Here is a 21,776-nt window from a genome sequence, read left to right on the forward strand (position 1 = left end):
AAAAAAGCAAGAAAATTAATCTGAAAATTTTTCAAAAACATGTAGATTAAACAAGTTGTGGAATGACAGCAGAAAACTCAAATTTTGAAGTAAAATGGTTATAAAAAATATTTACTGAAGTGAGTAAAATTTGGTTGAATACCAAGTATCTGTCAGCTACAGAAAAGGTTGTTGAGTTTAGGCTGGTCCACGGTGTAGGTTGTAAGTTCCCTGACAAAAACTAGCAAATCATAACAGTTTTAATAGCAAATGCTACTGAAAATCTGTATCTGGGAGAAAAAAAAAAAGTTGAGTAAAAACTTAGTTCTCCCCCCACTTAAAAACTGCCTTGAAAGCTAGAAAATAAAAAAAATTATAATTTTGGAAAACAAAATTATTTGCATTTGTCCAAGACACAGGTTATTTTTACAGCTTAGCCAAGAGTTCTAGCAGCAGGAGACTCAGTCAAACCAAGAAACCTTCAGATTGTACAGCAGCGGTTCCGACCACGTCGTCACCTGCTCTCCCTCGTGACTGACACATGGGCTATGCATTGTTCCTAGAACCCACAGCCTGCTGGCAAGACCATTATGTGTACTGCACTTCCAAAGAAAGAAGAGGATATCTGTCAGGTCACCGTGGGGTCAAAATAAATAAATGCTAAATCTTTTATTGAAGACCTTTAATCTTTACTGAAATTACACATACAAAGTAGACAAACATCTCAGCTGATCATGGTGCAAAGGTTAGTCAGTACAATGCATAACCTTAAGGCCACACTACAGAGTCCAGTTCATGAGTAAGGTATGTTACATGTCCAGTTCTTTTTAATATTTAAAAAAAACATTCGTAAAATAGTGAAAACATTCAGCGCGTTACAGTGGTTAAATGGACACTATCTCCTTTCTCTGTCCACCTTATTGCAGTTTCAGTGTTTTAAGTACTTAAAGTGTTATTGTCCTTGGGATTTATTAGCAACACTTCTTGCCCCTCTTCCTCCTCTCCCTGTCTCTGTGGGAGTTGATGTTAACAGTGTCTTTTGCTCGCTCTCGTTCCCTCTCTGCCCGCATCTGGCTCTGCTTCTTTGCTCGAAGCACCATGTGAGTGAAGGCCATGAACATCTGGAGAGGCACAGGAGACAAAGTGGAACATCAGCATCAGTTCAAGAGAGGGGAATATATGATCATGTAAAACAAATATTTCACATTTCAATAAATCTGAGTCAGAAAAACAGGCTCTTCAATGTGGGGCTAATAGGCAGTTCCTCACTTCTTCTACGTTGATGTTTTCCTTGGCACTCGTCTCAAACACTTTGACGCCGACTGATTCGCCAAAACGGTGGGCATCGTGGGAGTCCACCTGCTTTTTTGAAGGGTCGTCATTCTTGTTGCCAACTTCAGGAACAATAACAGGGGTACAAAGTTTTTAAAAACAGAACTGAGACGGTCAAAGCATGATGGACGCAAAACAAGAAAAAAAAATACATTTACAAAATCTTTTTCAGTGCATCATATTCTGACCTTTATGTGAATTTTTTAATGATAGTGCACTTCTATACAATTCGAAAGTTTTAGGTACAATTTCAAATTTTTATTTTAAAATATTTTTAGTTGGGTACATACGAGCACAAAAAAAAAAAAAAAAATCTACTGAATCATTCTGAACATAAGGCAATTTCCAATAAAGTTCTACATTTAACAAAACAAGTCTCACCTAGGATCTTGCAGACATTGTCACAATTCTGAGAGATCTCATTCAGCCATCGCTTCACATTAACAAATGACTCAGGGTTCGTGACATCATATACAATAATAACACCGTGAGTGTTCCTGTAATACCTGTGTAAGAGGAGGGTGAGAAAGAAAAAAGTGGGGAAAAAAGTGAATGACTGGTCTCATGAAAAAGAATGCAGTTAAAAAGTAATGCATTGCAGCTACGTTGTTCCATCAGCCCTCACTCAGCGATGACTTCACTTAGTTCAGTGTACACTTTGTGAGTGGAGAAGAAACCACAAGGACCAGGGAATGTAATTACGTATAACATAAAAAAAGCAAAGAGTTAGAACTGTCCAGCTTGCAAGTCACAGCTAGTGTGATATCAGATACTGTGTCCCCATTCACAGAAACAGCCCTTTTTTGGAATGTGCTTCATATTAACACTATGGCCCCCAGCAAAATAACTTGCACCGTGTTATTTCCCACTGGCTTACACTGCAAACATTCAACATCATAAACAAATGTTGTAAATTTGGACTGGGGCTTCCACTGGTACACCAGCAACTAAGTGCTGAACATTCATGTTGGATTAACTGGACAGAGCTTTAAACTTTTTTTTTTTTTTTTTGACTGCCTGTACATTTGTAAACTTGACCAAGAAAGTTAAAAATAAAAAAAAAAAAAAAAAAAACTCTTCCAAAGATTTCTACTGCTTTATTGTGGCCAATTTGGTAAGATGTAGTAGTTCTGAGCAAAACATTCTTGGGAAACCCTGGAAAAGGTCACCTAAATATCTGTGCTGCACTAAGGTCATAAACAGTATGAATAATGGTCATATACACTATGAACAACAAGGGGAATTAAAAAAGTATCTGAAATAACCTGACATTCCAAAAATAGTTGTGCATAGTGATGTTTCTGCTGTTCAAAAAAAGAAAAAAATTCTACCCATTCACTCATCCTAATGCAGCCGAACAGTCATTTAGCTGACTGCTTCTCTCCAACACTAGATACAATAATGTAACCATTTGTACAGCCAGGTAGTTTTTACTGCAGCCCTTTAGGGAAAGAATTTTGCTCAAGGGCACTGCAGCAGTAGCACTGCACCAGTAACCTTCAGATGAAGAACAGCAGCTCTAACTACTGTGCCACCTGCTGCAGATCACAGCTAACTGCATTATCCAGCTGGAACATTTAGGGTGATGACACACTCCTCTACCCATTTCCCAGTAAAAGCACAAAGTGTTTATATGTATTACGTGGATGTGATGGTCCTGAATCTCTCCTGTCCTGCAGTGTCCCAAATCTGTAGCTTGACTCTCTCTCCATCGATATCCACGGTGCGGATCTTGAAGTCCACTCCTATTGTTGTGATGTAGCTGCCTGGATGCCATGTACAACAAATGATACTGTTAACAGACCAACGTACAACAGTAAAAAAGACACACAGAGACAAGCGTATCGCAATAAAGCGCCACAACACACACAAAAACAGAGAGTCTGAGCCGCTTGTCCCAGGCAGGGTCACGAGGAGCCAGGGCCTAGCCCAGCAACACAGGGTGTGGGGCTGGGGGGGAGGGGACACACCCAGGGCGGGACGTCAGTCTGTTGCAAGGCACCCCAGGTGGGACTCAAACCCCAAACCCACCGGAGAGCAGAACCCAGTTCAACCCACTGCGCCACCGCATCCATCCCCCAGCACCACAATAATGTCTCAAAATTATCTTTTTCATCCCATATGAACTGGCAGGAATGAGAAGGCTCACCTGAGAAAGTGTTATCGGCAAATCGTAGCAACAGACTGCTTTTCCCAACATCTACACAACACAAAAACATAAGACCGTGTCAGTTATACAAGACATATGTATCAAGATACAAAATTTAACTGATCAAAAATGTTGTAACACTAGATTAACACATTTCACCCAGATGCTTTGCTTTTATTGCCCATTCTTTGTACTTTACTAGTAGTAAATTTTACCAAAAATTAATGATTAATTATAATCTATGTTAATAAATAGATACAATAATAGTAGTAAGGGACTAAACTGACACAAAGTGAGTCAAATTATTCAACTGCAACGTATTCTTTCTTAACCTAAAATCATTTCTGCAATCATACATTTACCCTTCACTCCATTTTCAGAAATGCTTATTCTGGGGGAGTTACAGTGGTAATACATTCACATATATTATTTTCAAAAATTAAAAGCCCTTGATTACACGTTTTATAGTTATTTGATTTAAATTAAGATTTTTACAGAAAAGCTGAAAATGATTACAAGTTGGTTACAATAAACGAAACTAAAAATGCAAATCCTAAGAAAATAACTGACCAGTTTGGGATATCTGATGGGGGGGGGGGGGGGGGGGGGGAGAGACACAGCAAAATACCATAATTGAATGTGATAATACACAGCAGACAAATATTTAAAAAATACTAACACCATTGAACCATATGAACAATGCTTACAAATATGTACAATTTAAAAAATGTTAAAGAAGGGCACTTCTTAATAGCCGTTTTTTTTTTTTTTTTTTAAGTTTTCCCTTTTCTGGATCCAGCAACTATATTTTCTGACTTAAGTTATGAAACTACGGAGTTAATTTAAGAACTTTCACAGGTATTTTGTGTTCAAATTACTGACTGGAGTCTCCGATGATGAGCAGCTTGAAAAGATGGTTGTAATCCTTGGCTGCCATTGCTGCAGAAGGCTGTTCAGCCACAAGGAGAAAATTCCAGCTGTGAGAAATCCCAGTTAAAGTTCTTCTTGATTTCCAGATCAGATGATGTAATTTTTGTTAAAAAAAAAAAAAAAAAAAAACCCTGTAAATCACAGCAGCTTAATGCAGCAGACAGTCGATCATTTCTGTTTGCCAGGTCACTCCCTGTTAATTTGATTCATTCCTAAGCTACTGCTAAGAAGCATCACTCCCAGTTTGCTACAGAGGTATATCCCTGCATTTCCCTACTTTACCACACCACATTTTATTCCATGCCAAAGCCCGCTGCTGTCTTACTCAGCTCTTCCCATTTTCTCCCATGCAAATGTTTAGGTTATTGCTTAGGATCCATAAAAAAGACGTGAAGTTAATTCCAGCCACGAATCAGCAGTGCATCCAAGTGTCGTCCTCCCAATCTCCGCCTTCAGCTCTTCACAGCCCCTCAAGTCCACGTGTCAGACAGCACTCACATACCTATAGCTACCTGGACCTGCGGTTGCCAACGCTAAAAAAAAGCCGTTTTACTGAAAGACGACCCCTTTATATTGTATTTTCTGTCATTTTCGTGTGCGCGGGGCTTCCGTGCACAAATATCCTAAAGGGGCAACACTCATCTTTGTTCCTGCACTCCAGTCTCCATCTCCGCTCCCTCTGCCACACTCATCCTACCATCTGTGGAATGTGCACGATCACTGCAATCTAGGCAATAAAATTTAAATAAGAAAGAGGTGACAGGGGTGAGGGGAAAAAAAAAAAAAAAAAAAAAAAACACTTCTCAAACTTCTTAATCTCAACCCTCCAGTTCACACTTCCTTCCTCTCTTGGTTACTTGTCTCTCCCTTTATTCTTCTTCAAGGCTCTTCCTTCTCAAACAAACAAAAACAAACAAGCATGTGCTTCGGGACTCTCTTTCCTTTCTTCTTCTCGCCGTTCTTCCTCAGTCCCTGGGCTGTAGAAAGATGTAGAACAGAGGGATGTGTTTAGAAAAAGAAAGTGGGGGAAAAGGGTACTTTTAAGGAGCGGGACGCAAAAGGCCGAAGGAGGAAGAGGAGGAACGGGTCACATGTCGCACTGGCGCGTGCAAAACATACACTTGTAACGTCACCGCTCACACACCCCGAAAGCAAACAGTCATAATCGCAGTACCGCGAGACATTCATAAATGATACATATCTTTATACTTGGCAACTCCCTGGTGGCCACGTTAACGCCACGATATTAAAAAAAGAAAAAAAGAAAAAAAAGAAAAAGGGCAGGAGGGTAAAACCGGCCCGTGCTGTGTCAGTTTAATGAAAAAATATGCCATCCTTCATAAGTCAGCGCAAAAGCCGTGTAAACTTTCACGGAGAAAACTAGGACGTTTAAAGTGAAACTGAAAGAATCAGCGACAGAAATTTTCTGAAAGTTTGCTGTAGGACGGCGAAATCAAGTGACATGCTAGCTAATTAGCATTTGTGATCCGAAAAATAAACTACTTTTTTTTTTTTTTACTCGCTGCAGCATGTTAAAAGGAGTCTGATGAAAAGATTAATGTTTCTTTATAGAAAGTGAATTATTCATTACCCGACCCATCCCAACCGACAGCTGGGGCGGTGGAGGGAGAGAAAAAGGAGACGACGACGACGACGACAACGACGACGCAGCCGCCGCTCCGCCGGATCCGAGTCTCGCCCCGGGCGGCGGCCTTCAGGAAAGTTCGCGGTCTTCGAGTGGCCCGAGGGTTCGGCAGCCCGCAGTAGGCCGCACCTGAGCACAGTATCGACTCGCGAGCGCCGGTTCGCTGCGCTATTAGCGGGCAGTCAGTCCCCCCCCCCGTTCCGCTGTTCCGCTGTTCCTGTCCCCTCCCTCTTCGCTCAATCCCTTCCTGCGTCAGGATCCTCTTTTCTGCGGCGCTCTTGCGCCACAGCGCGAGAAAACCGGCCGCGCCTTTTCCTCTCGTTTCTGCTTCTCCTCCCTGTGAGACACCGGGGCTCCGCTCATTGTGCTTTAGTTCCTGAAACGGGCTGTTAGGTGCTAAAATACTGCACTCGAAGACTCCAGTCTCTAAATTAATAAAAGTACGCATAGATACACGCGCACATTCAAATGCTGATACTGTAATATTAGTGTAGTGGCGCTGACGGTATGTGAACCTAGTGTGGATGGTCATTATTTCTTGTATAAAATATTAAAATAAACTTACAAAATTTAAATGTTAAATTTTAAAATTAAGTTATAAATTAAGTAAACGATAACGATTCACACCCCTGACTCTACTTACCTACTTGGCTTAATCAGTACAACTTTGGCTTCACTTATTTCACACTTTTTTTTTTTTTTAAATTAAAAACTTTATTTAATAAAGTTGTTAATACAATACACAATTAAAAACAAACATCAACAGATTTACGCTCAACCAAATCCAAAACCACATTTCCTACAGTTGATCAACAAAGCCAGGTCAACAAAACCATTACATAAAATGCATTATCAAGACAGTAACAAAGTCTTTCCCGTAACAATCCCCCTTCCTGGCTTCAAAATATATAATTCACTATTTTACACTTTTACACTACTTGTGTGTTTCTACTACACACACAACTTTCTCTGAAGAACATATGGAACTGGTTGTTACACACTAGGCTATTACGTCAGGAGCTCCTACTAAAAAATAATGATAATTATTATTATTAGTAGGAGCTCCTGACATAATAGATGTGTAACTATTATTATTATTATTATTACAACACACCTATTATGTCAAATGAGAAACATAACTATTTCGTGGTAAAATTAAGCGACACAAGGACTTCACCTACCTTCAACTAGCACCGTATGTGACATAAATATATCTAGATATGGGCATGAATTATGAATAGGTTTAAATAAGTATAAATACATTTTGTAATTATTTATAAGAAGATATATGAACAATATGCGCAGAACACAAACACAGTAAGGCACCATTACAGGTGGTCCCCGATGTACGATGGGGTAACGTTCCGCGAAACCCATCAGAAGTAGAAAATATCATAAGTCAAAAATGCATTTAATACACACCTCTGCATGACAGACCGGGAGATGTGGATCGCTGCCCAGCATCTCAAGAGAGTATCGCACCACATATCGGTTTCCCAGGAAAAATTCAAAATTCAAAGTATGGTTTCTACTGAATGTCTATCACCAGCTCAACATCGTAAACTCAGAAAAATTGTTTTAATGGAGGCTTTATACATAGCGGCCAACTGGTAGTGCAGTGCTTAGCACTGTTGCATTTGGATGCCAAGGTTTGTAGGTTCCAATCCCCCCTCCAGCTGTAGTACTCTTGAGCAAAGTTCTTACTCTCCATTGCTACAGTAAAATGACCCAGGTGTATAAATAGGTACATACTGGCAAGTAGCTTAACATTCTAAGGTGCTCTGGCAAAAAATGAATGAGTGTAACTGGACTGTTTACAGCAAAGGTTCTTTTCCCACTGTCATTGAAGGCAGGAAGGTTTCATTTATTCATCTATTTGCAAATGGGTCCATCCCCTCATTTTGATTGCTACCTTGGCAAATACCAGTTTTCACTGTCTGGAGGACTGGGTCAATAATAACAAAATCCTTATGAAGTTCATAGAGCTTCTCCCAGATGTGTCCCATCCTATTCCCCCAGATCACACACTGCATGGTCATCTCTACTTCCCTGTGCTTGTTTTGGCTCTGGTGTCTGGCCCATAAATATTCTTTAACTTCCTCCATTCTTAAGTGCAAGAAGTTTTCCCTTGTCTCTCCCCCCTCGGGCTTAACTTTAGTGGGGTTTTTTACAGGGCGTTTGCACTTGTGTTTTGCCTTCTAGAGGCTTCTTCAGCACTTCAGAATTGTACTCTGCTAACCATACGATCCACCCAAAGATAGTTTCTGGTCAATAGGTACTAAAATTGGCTGTGATGTGGCTCTGTTGTTCTGCATATGCTGATGGCTTGCAAGCACAGTAGCACAACAAAGTGGACAAATCTTATTGACTGTACCGCATATAATATTAGTCAGAAACACTCATAGGTCAAGGACAAGGTCACTAATTCCATCAGGCACTGTGGTGCACTGCAGAGGCCAAATGGCTTGCCCATCTATTCGTACAGGCCAAAAAAGGTAGTAACGGAAACTTTTCCCCTATCTTCTTCACTGAAAGAAAACTGGAATAACAGATGTCAAATTTGGGGTTTAGAAAGACCATACTTTCTTGAGGGCATCCAAAGAGTCCTCTATTCTGAGAAATTAGTAGGCATCCTTGCAGGCAATTTTATTGAAGCAAGTACACACACAAACACACCATCTGGAACTGCTTGCCCCATACAGGGTCGCAGGAAGCCGGAACCTAACCCAGCAACACAGGGCGAAAGGCTGGAGGGGGAGGGGACACACCCAGGAGGGGACACCAGTCACAAGGCACTCCGAGTGGGACTCAAACCCCAGACCCGCCAAAGAGCAGGGCCCAGGCCAATCCACTGCGCCACCGCACCCCCTTGAAGCAAGTAGTTTATTGAAAATAGTCACAATATTAACAGTTACTGTCGTTCTTTATTTGAACTATAACTGTAGCGGATGCCAGGGGAAGAAAAGGAAAAAATTGTCTTGCCAACAACTCCATAAGATGAAAGGGCTTCCTCAACGTCACCTATGTGCCTGGTATGGTGGACTATGGCGATGAATACATGTGCATTTTGTAAGCCCATGCAAAATGTGTATGTATTTAGTTATAGTTGAGGCTAATTCTAAACAGCTTGAAGTTCAGCAGATGCAACCCGTTAGTCCAGATAAAACTATCCAAGTGTTGTGAATTTTTTTTTTTTTTAATCAAATATGGAGTGTTTCAAGTTTTGGTCAGTAAAAATGGGCTACAATTTACATGTGAAGAGTTTTCAACATTCTTAAAGGATCAAGAATGTTTTACTCTCTTCTGTTTCTCAGCTAATGGACTTGCTACGTGGTTTCTGCCTGTCCCCCAGGGTTCTGCTAGTTGGCAACAATGTCTAGACTATTTCTTGCTTATTTATTATAACACCCCAAATGCCACAACTGAAAATGAAAAATATTTATTGTAAATGTGTGTGTGGGGAGCAGGTAGTGTACTGATTACGGCAGCCCCTTTGCACTCAAATGACTAAGGTTCAAATCCCACCTCCTGGTATAGTACCCTTGAGCAAATTTTCTGTAGGTAGGGAAGTGGGTAAATCATTGTAAGTAGCTATATACAGTACATCACTTTGGAAAAAAGTATCACCCCAAAAGCATAAATTCATAAAAAAATAGTATTTTATTTAGGGTGTGTTGAAACTACATCAAAATTCAGAGAATATAATTGATTTTGCTCCTGGTATCATGTATTTTAAAGTACATGATCTGGAAGAGAGGGTCTGAAAGGTAGAGAAACAGGGTTAATAGTCCGATGCAACGTTGATGTTAGTGCCTAGATCACAGTACGACATTTCTCCTGTCTCGTTTACAGACTTTTACATTCTCTGTGGATTTTTCATGTGGAGCGATATCACAAATATTCTAAGGTATAAAAAGGACTATAGGCTGTATTTCCAGTTTTAGATAATTAGCAACAGACATTGTGCAATGTACTCACCAAATGACATTTAGTGAGAAAACAACAGAAAATACAGAAAAATTCAGAAGCAGCCAGTCTGCAGTTCTAACAGTGGAATCTGCAGTGAATGAACAAATGCAGTTATCATCCCGTGGAGGAGGCTTGGGACATCGCATCCAGTCAACCGCTGTTGATTTGGCAGCTAATGCCTCCTGCTCCGTTTCTCCGCTCTTGAAGATCCAGTACGAGTTTCCCTTGAAGAAATAAGCCTCTCCTGAGTCAGAGATGGAGAGAAGACAGCGACAGAGAAGGTGGATTGTATGTTAATTTGTGGGGTTTTGAAGAGTAGCGGCATACAGAATGTAAAATACAGGAAACAGATGGTTAAGAGTCGGTTAGAGGTAAGGAAGTTCTTAAGGAAGTTCTTTTCTGAAAATGTGTCACAGCGAGAGTGTGTGTTGTATGGATGAGTGACCTATTGTAAGTAGTGTATCTAGCAGTGTAAATCACCATAGTGAATAAGGCGTGTGGACTGATAACACTACATAGAGTTCGTTGGAAATCATTTTGGAGAAAAGTGTCTGATAAATAAATAAATGTGAATGTAAAAAATTTAATGTACGTTGATAGATTCTTACTTTCATTGTCTCTCACTTTTACAGACTCTTGATGTCAGTAAAACAATTGTATACATTTGTACACAGATGCTGTTAGTAGACATATTATATGCAGGTTCTAAAGTGGTTAGAGCATCACTTGAAGTAATAGGTTTGAATCCCACCTTCTGCTGCAATACTCTTGAACAACATACTAACCGTGAATTATTCCACTGAAAATTATCCAGCTCTATAAAGGGGTAAATCACCGTAAGCTGCTTTGGAGAACTGTGAGCTAAATATGTAAAAATAGTATTATGGCAGTGAAAATTTTCCATTTTCTCACCATTTCTCCAGCTTATAATATCATCAGGATCACAGGGCACCCCTTTCCACAGAGCAGCATCATGAGGGTATCCATCATCTGGATTTTTTCTGAAGATTTTTTCTTCTTCAGTAAACCTCCAGAATTGCCCTTTGCTGAACAAGTAGGTCTTTCCATTGTGTCCCCACACAAATACAGCGTCCACCCTCTCGACCTCTGTCCCATCACTCGCTCGCATCCCCAACTCTGACAGTGGACGTGGGTACCCAGGGAGAGACACTGTGTCTTGGAAGACCCAGTATTGATTCCCTGTGAATGCAGAGTAAAAGAAAGAAGTTCATTATTAGTATTACTGACAATAGTATATTCATATTTTACTTCTCACTGGAAAATACACATAGTCTCGAAAAGGAACATATCCCTGCTACTTTCATGAAAACTGGCCGACTCCGTTCATGACATTTTTTAAAATAGATGATCAGATCCACCCAACTCCATCCACTCCAGGCAGTTTCTGAAATTATAACTTTATCAAGCCTGAAGTACAACACTGTTGTATCTCACCAATGAAGAAGACAATGTGACTGTCACTCCGCTCGTATACTGCATCTATTTTCTTGGTTCCTTCAGGAAGCCCCATCCAGAAGTTCTGAATCAGTGCTGGAGCAAGTGAGACTAAAGAACCTGATCGCTGTATACGCCAAAAGTACGGACCTGAAAGAATACAGTACAAAGCAAGAGCAAATGTGGATAAAAGGACGCAAAAACAGAACCTGGAAAGCAATATTATGTAGAACAAGGCAGAAAAAATCCTGAATTATCAGAGTAGCCATGAAGGTCCAGAGATGTTCCTTCTTCACAGCAGAAACTAAGTGCAGTGCAACTGCACATGAAGGTAAAGTTTTTGGAGGACAACTGGACAGCGGTTAAGGCATCTGGCTACAGCCATGTTGCTTGTTTTCACCTTTGAAGAAGAACACTTCTCCTCTGATGTTGGCCACAGCATCAAAGCCACCCTTACAACGATCTGGAAGAGATGAGTCTGGTCTGAAAGGTGAAGAAACGGGGTTAAGAGTCAGATGCAACATGAACATTAGTGCCTAGATCACAGTACATTTCTGCTGTCTCGTTTACAGATTTTTACGCTGTCCGTGGATTTTTCATGTGGAGCAATACCACAATGTGTTAAAGTATAAAAAGTACTATAGGTTGTATTTACAGTTTTGAAAGATTACTGTAATTATTATGATATTTCTTAATAAACTTACTGTTGTGTTGGTTTTGAGGGGGGAGGACTGGGGAGCAGAGGAATCCTAGGAGTTGGAGGAGCTCCAGGATGAGGTGTGTTCTGGTCCATCCTCTTCCCTTTTTGATAAACGGAAATATGTGATGCTCATACACTATTCATACCATCTGATAATTTTTACATTATGGTGACAAGAAATAGTGGAAATGTTTGACTGAAAGAGGAGAAAGTAGAGAGGCTGAAAGACACTTCGGAAAAGTCAGGTACGTGTCATCTCACCATACAGCATCTGGATACCAAGTATGTCATCCTTAGGAAGGGTATAACGGTTTATGTCCCCCACAGGTCCCTGGTAATAGGGCCTCATTATAGATGGGTCAGAGGACGAATGAGAGAGGCCAAGAGCATGGCCAAACTCATGGACAGCCACTGTGAAGAGGTCTGTGGTGGAGCTGTCACCTGAAGGATGGAATGTGGCAGATTCATACATAGCTTGCGTGAAGTTGTTATAACATTGTTATAATAATGTTCAGTTGTAGTAATGTTCGGTTTTCAATCTGTAATTTACACACTTCAGAAATTCTGATTTGAAAAATACAGTACAAATTCACCTGTTATAATTTTGCATGTAGCCAGCCATATGCTACATAGAAACACTATGTGAATTGTTGACACTTAGATATGATTATGATAGTTATGATTATGTATTATTCATGTTCCAGTTGTGAATTTTCAAAGATTTTACAAACATTTTTCTATTTATTTATTCCTTTTTTTTTCATTTAATTGTTGGCAGTAAAATGCACCTCGAGTGGCAACATACAGTCAGATTTATTCAACCCATTTCCCCAGTGTTTACATCTTGTGCATCTGGTGTTTTGTGAGTCCTGATGATCAGTAACACGATGAGGAATGTTGGATATTTGTGAGATAAATAAGCCAACAATCACCTTTAAACAATAATTTGTGAAAGCATTTTTACTTTAATTAAATCATATTTAACCATTATTTATTTATTTATTTATTTATTTATTTATTTATTTATTTAAGAAAGTGTGAATTTAAATTGTGACTTTTTTAATTAAAATTGAGTTTAAATTATTACTTAATTTTAAATTAGTTTTGTTTCAAAGTTATCAAAAAGCTAAAAGTCTTACAGCATACTTTTTTTTTCGGAGACTTCTATAAAGGCAAATAAAATGAGGTACGCCTCAACTATTACACATGACTGCATGGACAATAGTAACTAAACCTTGAAAATGAACAAAGTCGCCAGATGCTGAGGAATGTTGTCCGTGTTGTTTCCAGTAGAAAAATAATTACGTAAAAGTCTTGCAATGGCCTGGTACCCCTACCTCACGCCCTATACCTCCAGACCAGGCTCTGTACCACAGCGACTCTATGTCAGATGAGTGGTTGATGAAAATAGAAGCAAATTAAATAATTACAGCTTTATTGTAGGTTTTTACAGAGCCTAACCTGTGAATAAATGAAGGGATGTGTGCGTTATTTTGACTTTTTAAATTGTTTACCGAACAGTGCTGGGTCACAGCAGCGGATGAGCGGAAAACTTGCAAATACATTATCATACACAAATCATAAGGGCTGAGAGTAAAAGGGTTGCAATGTTTCACACATGTATCCACATAGCACTCTGTCATACAGATCAAATATTTGTTTTTCAAGTGGCAGAAAATAAACACTTTTCTCACCCACCTATTTAAAGCGGGAATTTCCAGTGTGAACCATAGAATTAAAATACATTGCCTTGACAATTATGTAAGGGTAATTAGTTTACTTTGTATAATGTCATCAAAAAAGAATGTGGGTTGTGTTTTCATGAGAAAATACAGGGGAACAAACCTTTAAAGGTTTATTAATTGACAATGAAGTCAGCATCCTGATTAGTCAGATACATCAGTGTCCTAGAAGTGATGGGAGGCAGAAATGCCCCAGAAATGGACCAGTGCTGTACTATGAGATTCGTGCTTAACAGAAATTAATTTAACAGAAACTTAATAGGCCTTATGGGCAACATAAACTTTGCACACTCTGTCCATAGGAAATGTAGTGTACTTCCACTCTGGAAATGTACAGAACTAAAAATAAATCTGCAAATTGTTTCTTTTTTTTTTCCTCCAGTCATTAAGTCCTTGCTCTACTCTGATTGTCTTCCATCTGCCTTCAAAACTGCCAACATCTCATTGCTATTAAAGAAACCTTTCCTGATCTCCATCCGTTTGCCCCTAGTTGTACATCTCTTTGGAGAAAAGCAATAGACCAAATTTAAAAGATATCAAAAAGTTTTGAAGACGTTTTTGACAAAGTTTTTTTTTTTCTGAATAACCTAAATTCAGATTAATACAGATTATTGTGAATGGTTTTGACTTCCCCTCATAAATGTGAATGTAAGCCAAATGTTTTCAGAATATAAAACACTGAGGTGTTGCATTGCATGGGCATTGATAAAACTAAATTATAATTTATTCTATTAAATTAATCACATTAATTAATCTAATATCTTGCAGTAAATTTTTTATTCATTATATCGTTATCTGACATTTTTAGCAGAACCAAACCTATAAATAAATCCAGAGATTAAGCTCCAGTATCAGCACTAAATATGCACAGAATTTAAAATAAATATAATTCTGAAGATACCTCCATAGCTCCAGGCTTCATCATCATCGAAATGCGTGTCTCCTGCAATGTCATTGTCACTTGTGGGAAAGAAAGCATGGGCCAGGGTACCACCTCTGCCATCAAAAGGGTACCCATCCTCATGAAAACGACTAGCAAAGGACACTCTGATGTCTCCATGTTCCGTTCCTCCTCTGTCATTGTGAGAAAGAAGTCTGAAGTTCAGAGGAGTGACATCGCTCCAGGCTTTCAGGGCATATGTTAGGATTGAAGGGACACCTTCCTTGGAGAGCGAGGATAAGTGTGATGGATAACTGTGAAGACTGGAAAAGGAGAAAAAAGAGAAAGAGGGAAAACAGATTACATAAAAAGCAATGTTTTAAATGTTTTAAATAAGATAAGATAAGATAAGATAAGATCCTTTACCATACTTTCCTTTATGCAATCTTAAAAAGTGCCATAATGGAGACAGAGTTGCCTTGATAACCTCTCTGATTTTACAGAATACACACCTCCAGGTAATTTCATTCTTCTGCCAGCGTGATCCTGACAAAGTGTATCTTTTCCTTCTCTTTCTCCTTTTCTTCAACATGTCTTCGGCTCTCACAATGTCAGGGAGAGAGCAACGTGGTGTCGACATGAGCCGAAGAGTATCTTCATCTGTTCGGAAATGTAAGAGGGGATTGAAAACTGTGAATGTTGGTGTGTGGAGTGTGTGTCCATGTCTCTGTGAGCAGAGGTTTTCTTTTTTTTTTAAATCATTGCAAAAAATGTATTATTATCCCATTGCTGTCACAGTAGTGAGCAATATACCAATACAGTATCAGAACAGTAACAGTGTGGAGAGTGGAGCCCACTGATCAGACACAGATAGTACACGGGAGAAAGGAGAAATGACCTAGAATTCCAGTCTCCTTCAAGCCAGCAAACTTTTGCATTTCCCTGAGCGCTCTCTCGATACCCTGCTTCGTCTGAAGCCTCCCTATGTGGCGGTCTGGAGGCTGTAAGTATCCGTACCGACTTAGCCAGTCCTGAAAAGAGGAGAGAAGATGCAGATTAATCAGCCAATTTAAAATACAGAGTCTCTACTCCTCACTCCAACTGATATTGAAATTGAAATTGAAGACTTTCTTGTCATTGTACTGCTGTGCAAAAACAACAAAATTATAATGATATTTCCTGAGTTCTTCAGACAACAACATAAAACAACTATATAAAACGCAACCGCTTAAGCATAAAATAGAAAATTAAACAAAATAATACAGTAAAACAGTAGAACACAGTACAGTAAAACACTAGAATCTAACTGTAGCACAATCTTGAATGATTCCAGATAAAAAAATTAAACATCGTCTGAGACACAATCTGACTGGCTGAACCGCCTTAGCATCAGCACCCCTTCCAAACTTTTGTAGATTTACCCATTAACCGGTACAGAAGATACTGTTACTATGGCGACAACTGTGTCACAGGTTTAGGTAGATATAAGCAGACTGAATTTTACATCGATCCAATTATTGTATGATACTAAGTACATGGAATATAATTTATAATCACAATATATATCCAGTGGTTTTCACAAGCTGTATTTCCAGTAATATTTGCAACTGTAGTGCTGTTTCCATTTCTCTTTTCTCTCATTTTCTCTGCTACTCAGCAAGGACATAATTGTTTGTGTCTGTGGTTTCCTGACAAGAGTTCATGTACAAGTCATCCACAAGCACAAGGAGTCTTAAGCTGCTTCAGCGTTAGACCTACAGTAGTGTAATAATTTTTCTAATAAAATCGACATTACAAAAATGAGTATATTTTGCCGTAAAAAGTTTGTAACATAGTCGGAATAACAATGCACCCTGATGGATAATGCCTTACAAATGAAATAGTTGTCAGGTAAACTTGTTGGTGATGGATGCGTTACTTTCTTTGGTTTTTGTCTGTTCTGCCATTGCTCCATTCTATTTAATGTTGTAATCGCTGCAAGAAGTTTTATGACACTTTCTTATGATAAAGCTCCTCCTTTTAAAATAAGTAACATTTACCTGGGCATGTCGATACTTCTGTCAGTTTTGAAAATTCATTGTTCATATCAAACCCATTTCTGGAAAAGTTGGGATATTTTCTAAAATGCAACAAAAACAAAAATCTGCAATTTGTAAATTCCCTTAAACCTTTAACTGGCAAAAGTACAAAGAAATGACCTAATGTTTTGGTTGACTAACTTGATTGTATTTCATAAATAAGCAAATTTAGAATTTGATGGCTGCAACACACTCAAAAGACATTCAAGTAACACTGTTTTGGAAGATTCTTAACTGGTAAAAGGTGAGGGTACCATGACTGGGCATAAAAGGAACGCCCAACAAAGGCACAGTCTTTGCATGCAAGGATACAACCCATCCTCGTGGCTCACCACCACTTTGTGCCAAATTTCGTGAGAGAATTGTCAATCACATCCAAAAGAACATTTCTCAACGCGAGATTACAAAGAATTTAGGTCTTTCACCATCTACAATACATAGTATTGTGAAAAGATTCGGGGAATCCGGAGAAATCTCAGTGAGTAAAGAGCAGTGCCGGAAACCCATAACGAATGTGCGTGACCTTCGAGTCCTCAGGCGGCATTGCATGAGAAACCGTCATGCTACTGTGATAAATACAGCAACGTGGGCTCGGGAGTACTTCAGAAAACAACTGTCACTCAACAGATTCCGCCGCTTCATCCAGAAATGCAACCTGAAACTATTACACAAGGAGGAAGCCGTATATCAGTTCTATGCAGAAACCCTGTTGAGTTCTCTGGGGCCGAGCTCATCCGAGATGGACCGAAAGGCAGTGGAAACTGCGTGCTGTGGTCAGACGAGTCCACGTTTCTGCTTGTTTTTGGGAAAAACGTACGTCGAGTTCTCCGTGCCAAAGACAAAAAGGACCACCCAAACCGTTATCAGCAACAGGTACAAAAGCCAGCATCTGTGATGGTGTGGGGGTCCATCAGTGCCCACAGCATATGTGTGAAGGTACCACTGATGCAGAGGTATTTATTGGGATGTTAGGGACGTATGCTGCCATTAAGGCGACGTCTTTTCCTCGGAACTCCATGGTTATTTCAACAAGACAATGCCAAGCCTCATTCTGCAACGTGCTACACCAACGTGGCTTCGGAGACACAGAGTGTGCGTGTGTTAGACTGGTCTGCCAGCAGTCCACATCTGCCTCCTATTGAAAATGTATGGCACATCATGAAGAGGAGAACCTGACAGCGGCGACCACAGACTTGAGCAGCGGAGGTCTAGTGTCAAGCCAGAATGGGCAAAAATTCCACTAGTCCCCAAATGATTAAAACATGTAATTAAAAGGAAAGGTGATGTAATACAGTGGTAAACCTGCCCGTGTTCTAACTTTGAGTGTCTTGCAGACATCAAATTCTAAATTTGTTTATATATACAAAATACAATTAAGTTGGTCAATGAGAACATTGAAAATTTTTTCTTTCTACTTTTGTAGGAGAATTAACAAACCGCAGATTCTTGTTTCATTGCGTTTTAGAAAGCATCCCAATTTTTCCAGAAATGGGGATTGCGGAAAGCAATATTAATTAATAAACTCAAGATACATAAGTGACTTTCAGCACTGCCACAATCATTGAAACTTGATAAAAGAGCATTTTGTAAACTATGGAGTTATGAAAAATACGAATTATGAATATAGACTTGTGGTCCCAGCTGTGTGAACCAGTTTATTTCAGTTGCTGTTGTTTCTGTTTGTTTTTGTTTTAATGTCAAGGAAATACTATAACATCAGTGCAATGTACGACACAAAGACAAAGACAGAAAGAAAAAGTGCAAATATTAGAACTGTCTGCTCGTTTTAGAAAACTAGCAATTACATTATTTAGAGAAATTAAACAGGCAATTGCTTGACCTAAAAATTCAATTTATGTATGTACATCAAGTGTTATAAAACCATAAATGTGGAAATGGGTGAACTTCCCTGTTTGTGTTTGTCAGATGAGAAGCGAGTGTGTTTCATTTGCTGTTGTTCTTGTTCTTTTTCTTTTGCAATCAAAAAATTTTGTAATATTGGTGCAACAGCTGTGTCACAGACTCCGAGCACAAGCTAGAAAAAGAAAGACCTGCAGCACCTTCTGATCAACGATATCACTTAAAAAAATTTTATTTCCGATTGAAAATGACCCGCTATTATAATTTTAAGCTAACAGGAACAGAAAATTCGCAGCTACATCAGTTGGAAAAGTTAAAACTGCAGCTGCTTCATATAAAAAAATTAAGATCAACACACACCTATAAAAATTTTAAGACCTTAAATATGAATATGAGTGAACTTCCCCATTTTAATCTGTTTAACAACCCATTAGGGCAAAGGAATAAAATTTCATTTCAACCCTTTTGTCCTCTGTTTCATAAATAAACCTCACAAAAATCAACGGCAACTTAATTTAAGTAAACTCTTCAGTTTATGCTTATTTATTGTCTCTTTATTGGTGTTGTATTTACAGTCTGCGTGTGTATTGCCTGGTTTGTATCTATAATTTTTACACCCTGCAGGACTCCAGATCTGTTGTTCTGTCCAGTCACTGGGTATATTAAGTAAGGTGGCCCAGTGGCACAGTGGCACAGCAGTCTCACAGCAGCTGGCTGGTGTGAGAGGAGGTGGGTTCAATCCTACTCAGTCCGTGCGGAGATTTGCATCTCATCCTCCTGCCTATGTGGGTTTGCTCTGGTTTCCTCCCACAGTCCAAGGACATGCAGGTCAGGTGGACTCTAAATTGCCCTTAATGTGTGGAAGGGTGAGTGTGTGTGGCTACCCTGCGATGGACTGGCATCCCATCCAGGATGTACAACCCTCAGCCTTGCGCCCAATGCTTCCGGGATAAGTTCTGCATCACCGTGACCCTCATCAGGACAAGTGGTTATTGATCATGTTATTACTTTAGTCGAATGAGCTCGTGATTCACTCCCGCAATTGATACTTACCACCCCTCGGGAGTACTGGTCCGCAGGAGCGCATAGCACACACACGCTCATGGAGAGCAGGGCTACGACCACAGCTCTGCCCCCCATGGACAGCATCTGCATGCACCGTGAAAGCACATGATTAGTTTTGTTTCTGGTGCTTTGGAGGCAGCAGGTGAGGCACGGTGATTTTGCTTCACCTTTTACCACACCAGAGCGAAAACAGGGACAGTAGGGTGCTTCCCATTTACTCGGTCTTATTGTGGGTCAGTTCCAGCACTTTCTATCTCAGATCCCCAAACCAAAGTTATAACTTCCACATTTACTCCACGTGTTTTCATGATCCAGCCACACACACACACCATTATTCTAGTCTCACGTTGCACAGGTACTGGGTTCAAATAACTGCTACCTTGCTCCATTTACCTTTGATCAAGGTACACTACTTAGTCTGAACTGACGCCCTGTTGTATAAATGGAAAAATCAAGGTAAAGTTAACATTTCAGGTTATATGTCGCCTTAGACAAAGGCGTCAGATAAAGAAATGTTAACAAAAATGGTATCAGAATATCTGTTTAGTAATTACATAAAGTCATGTAAGGTTGCTCATTTTCCCTTAAAAACAGATCGTAGCTTGTAATTTTCTACATCTTTTTCTGTACCAGGCAGTGCGATCTGGAAGAATCCTTGGTTTTTACAGTTTCTGTCCATCTCTCATTCACTAAAATGGTTTTGTTGTTATAAGAAACATCAACTGACAGTCAAAACTTAACTTGGCTGTTGAAATATCGCCGAAATTGTGTGTCCCCTGACCTCAAAAATCTGTGTGTCTCTGTGTGCCGGGTGTGGTCCGTGAGTCAGAACTTTACCGCTGTTATAAAGTAACGGTTCACCAACAGTACAAACAGTGGCAGAAAGTATTACAAAGGCATTTTATGAAGAGAGGGAGGCACGTGTTCACTGGTGGTCAATTATCATCTAAAATAAACCTCTGGGGGTCCAAGTGCCTGCGGCAGCCCACCCAACATTGTGTGCTACATTGGGACTGTATCTATAAACTAAAAAATGGTGCAGTAAGGATGTAGAGAAGACAAAAGTGACTGTCCAGCTCATCGGGTGAGTATCACCCAACATTAATACACAATGCGACGCTTCATTGAAACAAGAATTCACTGTAAATTAAATAAAAGAAACACGCTGGAGGACCCCGTGCTGCTAAATAGGAGGTCGACCGCTGCCATCCACTGCGCCAGCCAGCCGGCACACAGCCCTGTTCACAGACCCAAGTATGAAAAACATAGCACAACACTTATTGGAAGGTTTCAAAAGTCAATAGAAGCACCTCAAGCTCGTGGAAGTTATTGCGCGTAAAAGAACTCTTTTCCTAAAGCAAGAATGTCCAAAAAGCTACTCACATAGTCACCCAGCAGTCTGTGCAGGACTGAGACGTGCAGCCTCCTGAGGTCCTTTTTCTTAGCGATCTCTTCAGGTGAGAGGGGCGAGGAAACGATGAGGACTAGTCAGCACCACTCCCACCGATGAGTAAAAAACTGAATGGTACAGTCCCAGCCATAGGTGATGTGGTAATCCCCTCCTTTTCATTGTTCTGACAGCCAAAAATACAGCCAAGCCCACGCGTATGTCAGTCATTCCTCAGTTCTGCGAGGGTCATACCGTGCTATGAAGCTGCTCCTGGAGGTGGACAGGAAAGACGAACGAGGGAGAGGTGGAGAGAATGCAGTGCGGACCCCAACCGACGTTCGCTACTGTAGCGAGCACTTCCCTTTCTGCCGTCAGGCTTCTTGTGATCTATCGCCTTTTCACAGGCCATTAAAAATTCGAGACCCACAGCCCTCAGGTCAGTATTACAATGACCCACAACTTTAAACAGACAATAATAAATTAATGAAACACATATTGCCTGCATTGCATTTATGATACAGTTGATACACGTCTGGGGAGGTGAGGTGGCGCAGCGGGTTTGTCCAGGTCCTGCTAAGTAGCAGGTCTGGAGTTCGAGTCCT

The 21,776-nt window shown here is 40.0% G+C and overlaps 2 protein-coding genes across 2 annotated transcripts; both read right to left on the minus strand.

Annotated features, from left to right (window-relative positions):
- Positions 1-591: 591 nt before the first annotated feature.
- Positions 592-6,048, minus strand: LOC108925129 (ras-related protein Rab-35-like). The gene is made up of 7 exons (XM_018736890.2): positions 5,982-6,048; positions 4,343-5,367; positions 3,461-3,511; positions 2,954-3,077; positions 1,693-1,817; positions 1,249-1,373; positions 592-1,100 (listed from the first exon to the last, which is right to left on the minus strand). Exons 2-7 carry the CDS (start codon positions 4,395-4,397, stop codon positions 951-953), a joined length of 630 nt encoding a protein of 209 aa, XP_018592406.1. The 5' UTR covers positions 4,398-5,367; positions 5,982-6,048; the 3' UTR covers positions 592-950.
- A 3,651-nt stretch (positions 6,049-9,699) lies between these two features.
- On the minus strand, positions 9,700-21,420 carry LOC108925133 (matrix metalloproteinase-25-like). Its single transcript, XM_018736896.2, has 11 exons — positions 21,168-21,420; positions 19,773-19,868; positions 15,680-15,812; positions 15,294-15,441; positions 14,803-15,104; positions 12,421-12,600; positions 12,164-12,260; positions 11,860-11,942; positions 11,460-11,609; positions 10,917-11,204; positions 9,700-10,248 (listed from the first exon to the last, which is right to left on the minus strand). Exons 2-11 carry the CDS (start codon positions 19,866-19,868, stop codon positions 10,010-10,012), a joined length of 1,716 nt encoding a protein of 571 aa, XP_018592412.1. The 5' UTR covers positions 21,168-21,420; the 3' UTR covers positions 9,700-10,009.
- Positions 21,421-21,776: the final 356 nt, after the last annotated feature.

Source organism: Scleropages formosus, chromosome 20 (assembly GCF_900964775.1).
Source record: "Scleropages formosus chromosome 20, fSclFor1.1, whole genome shotgun sequence".
NCBI classification, from domain to species: Eukaryota; Metazoa; Chordata; class Actinopteri; order Osteoglossiformes; family Osteoglossidae; genus Scleropages; species Scleropages formosus.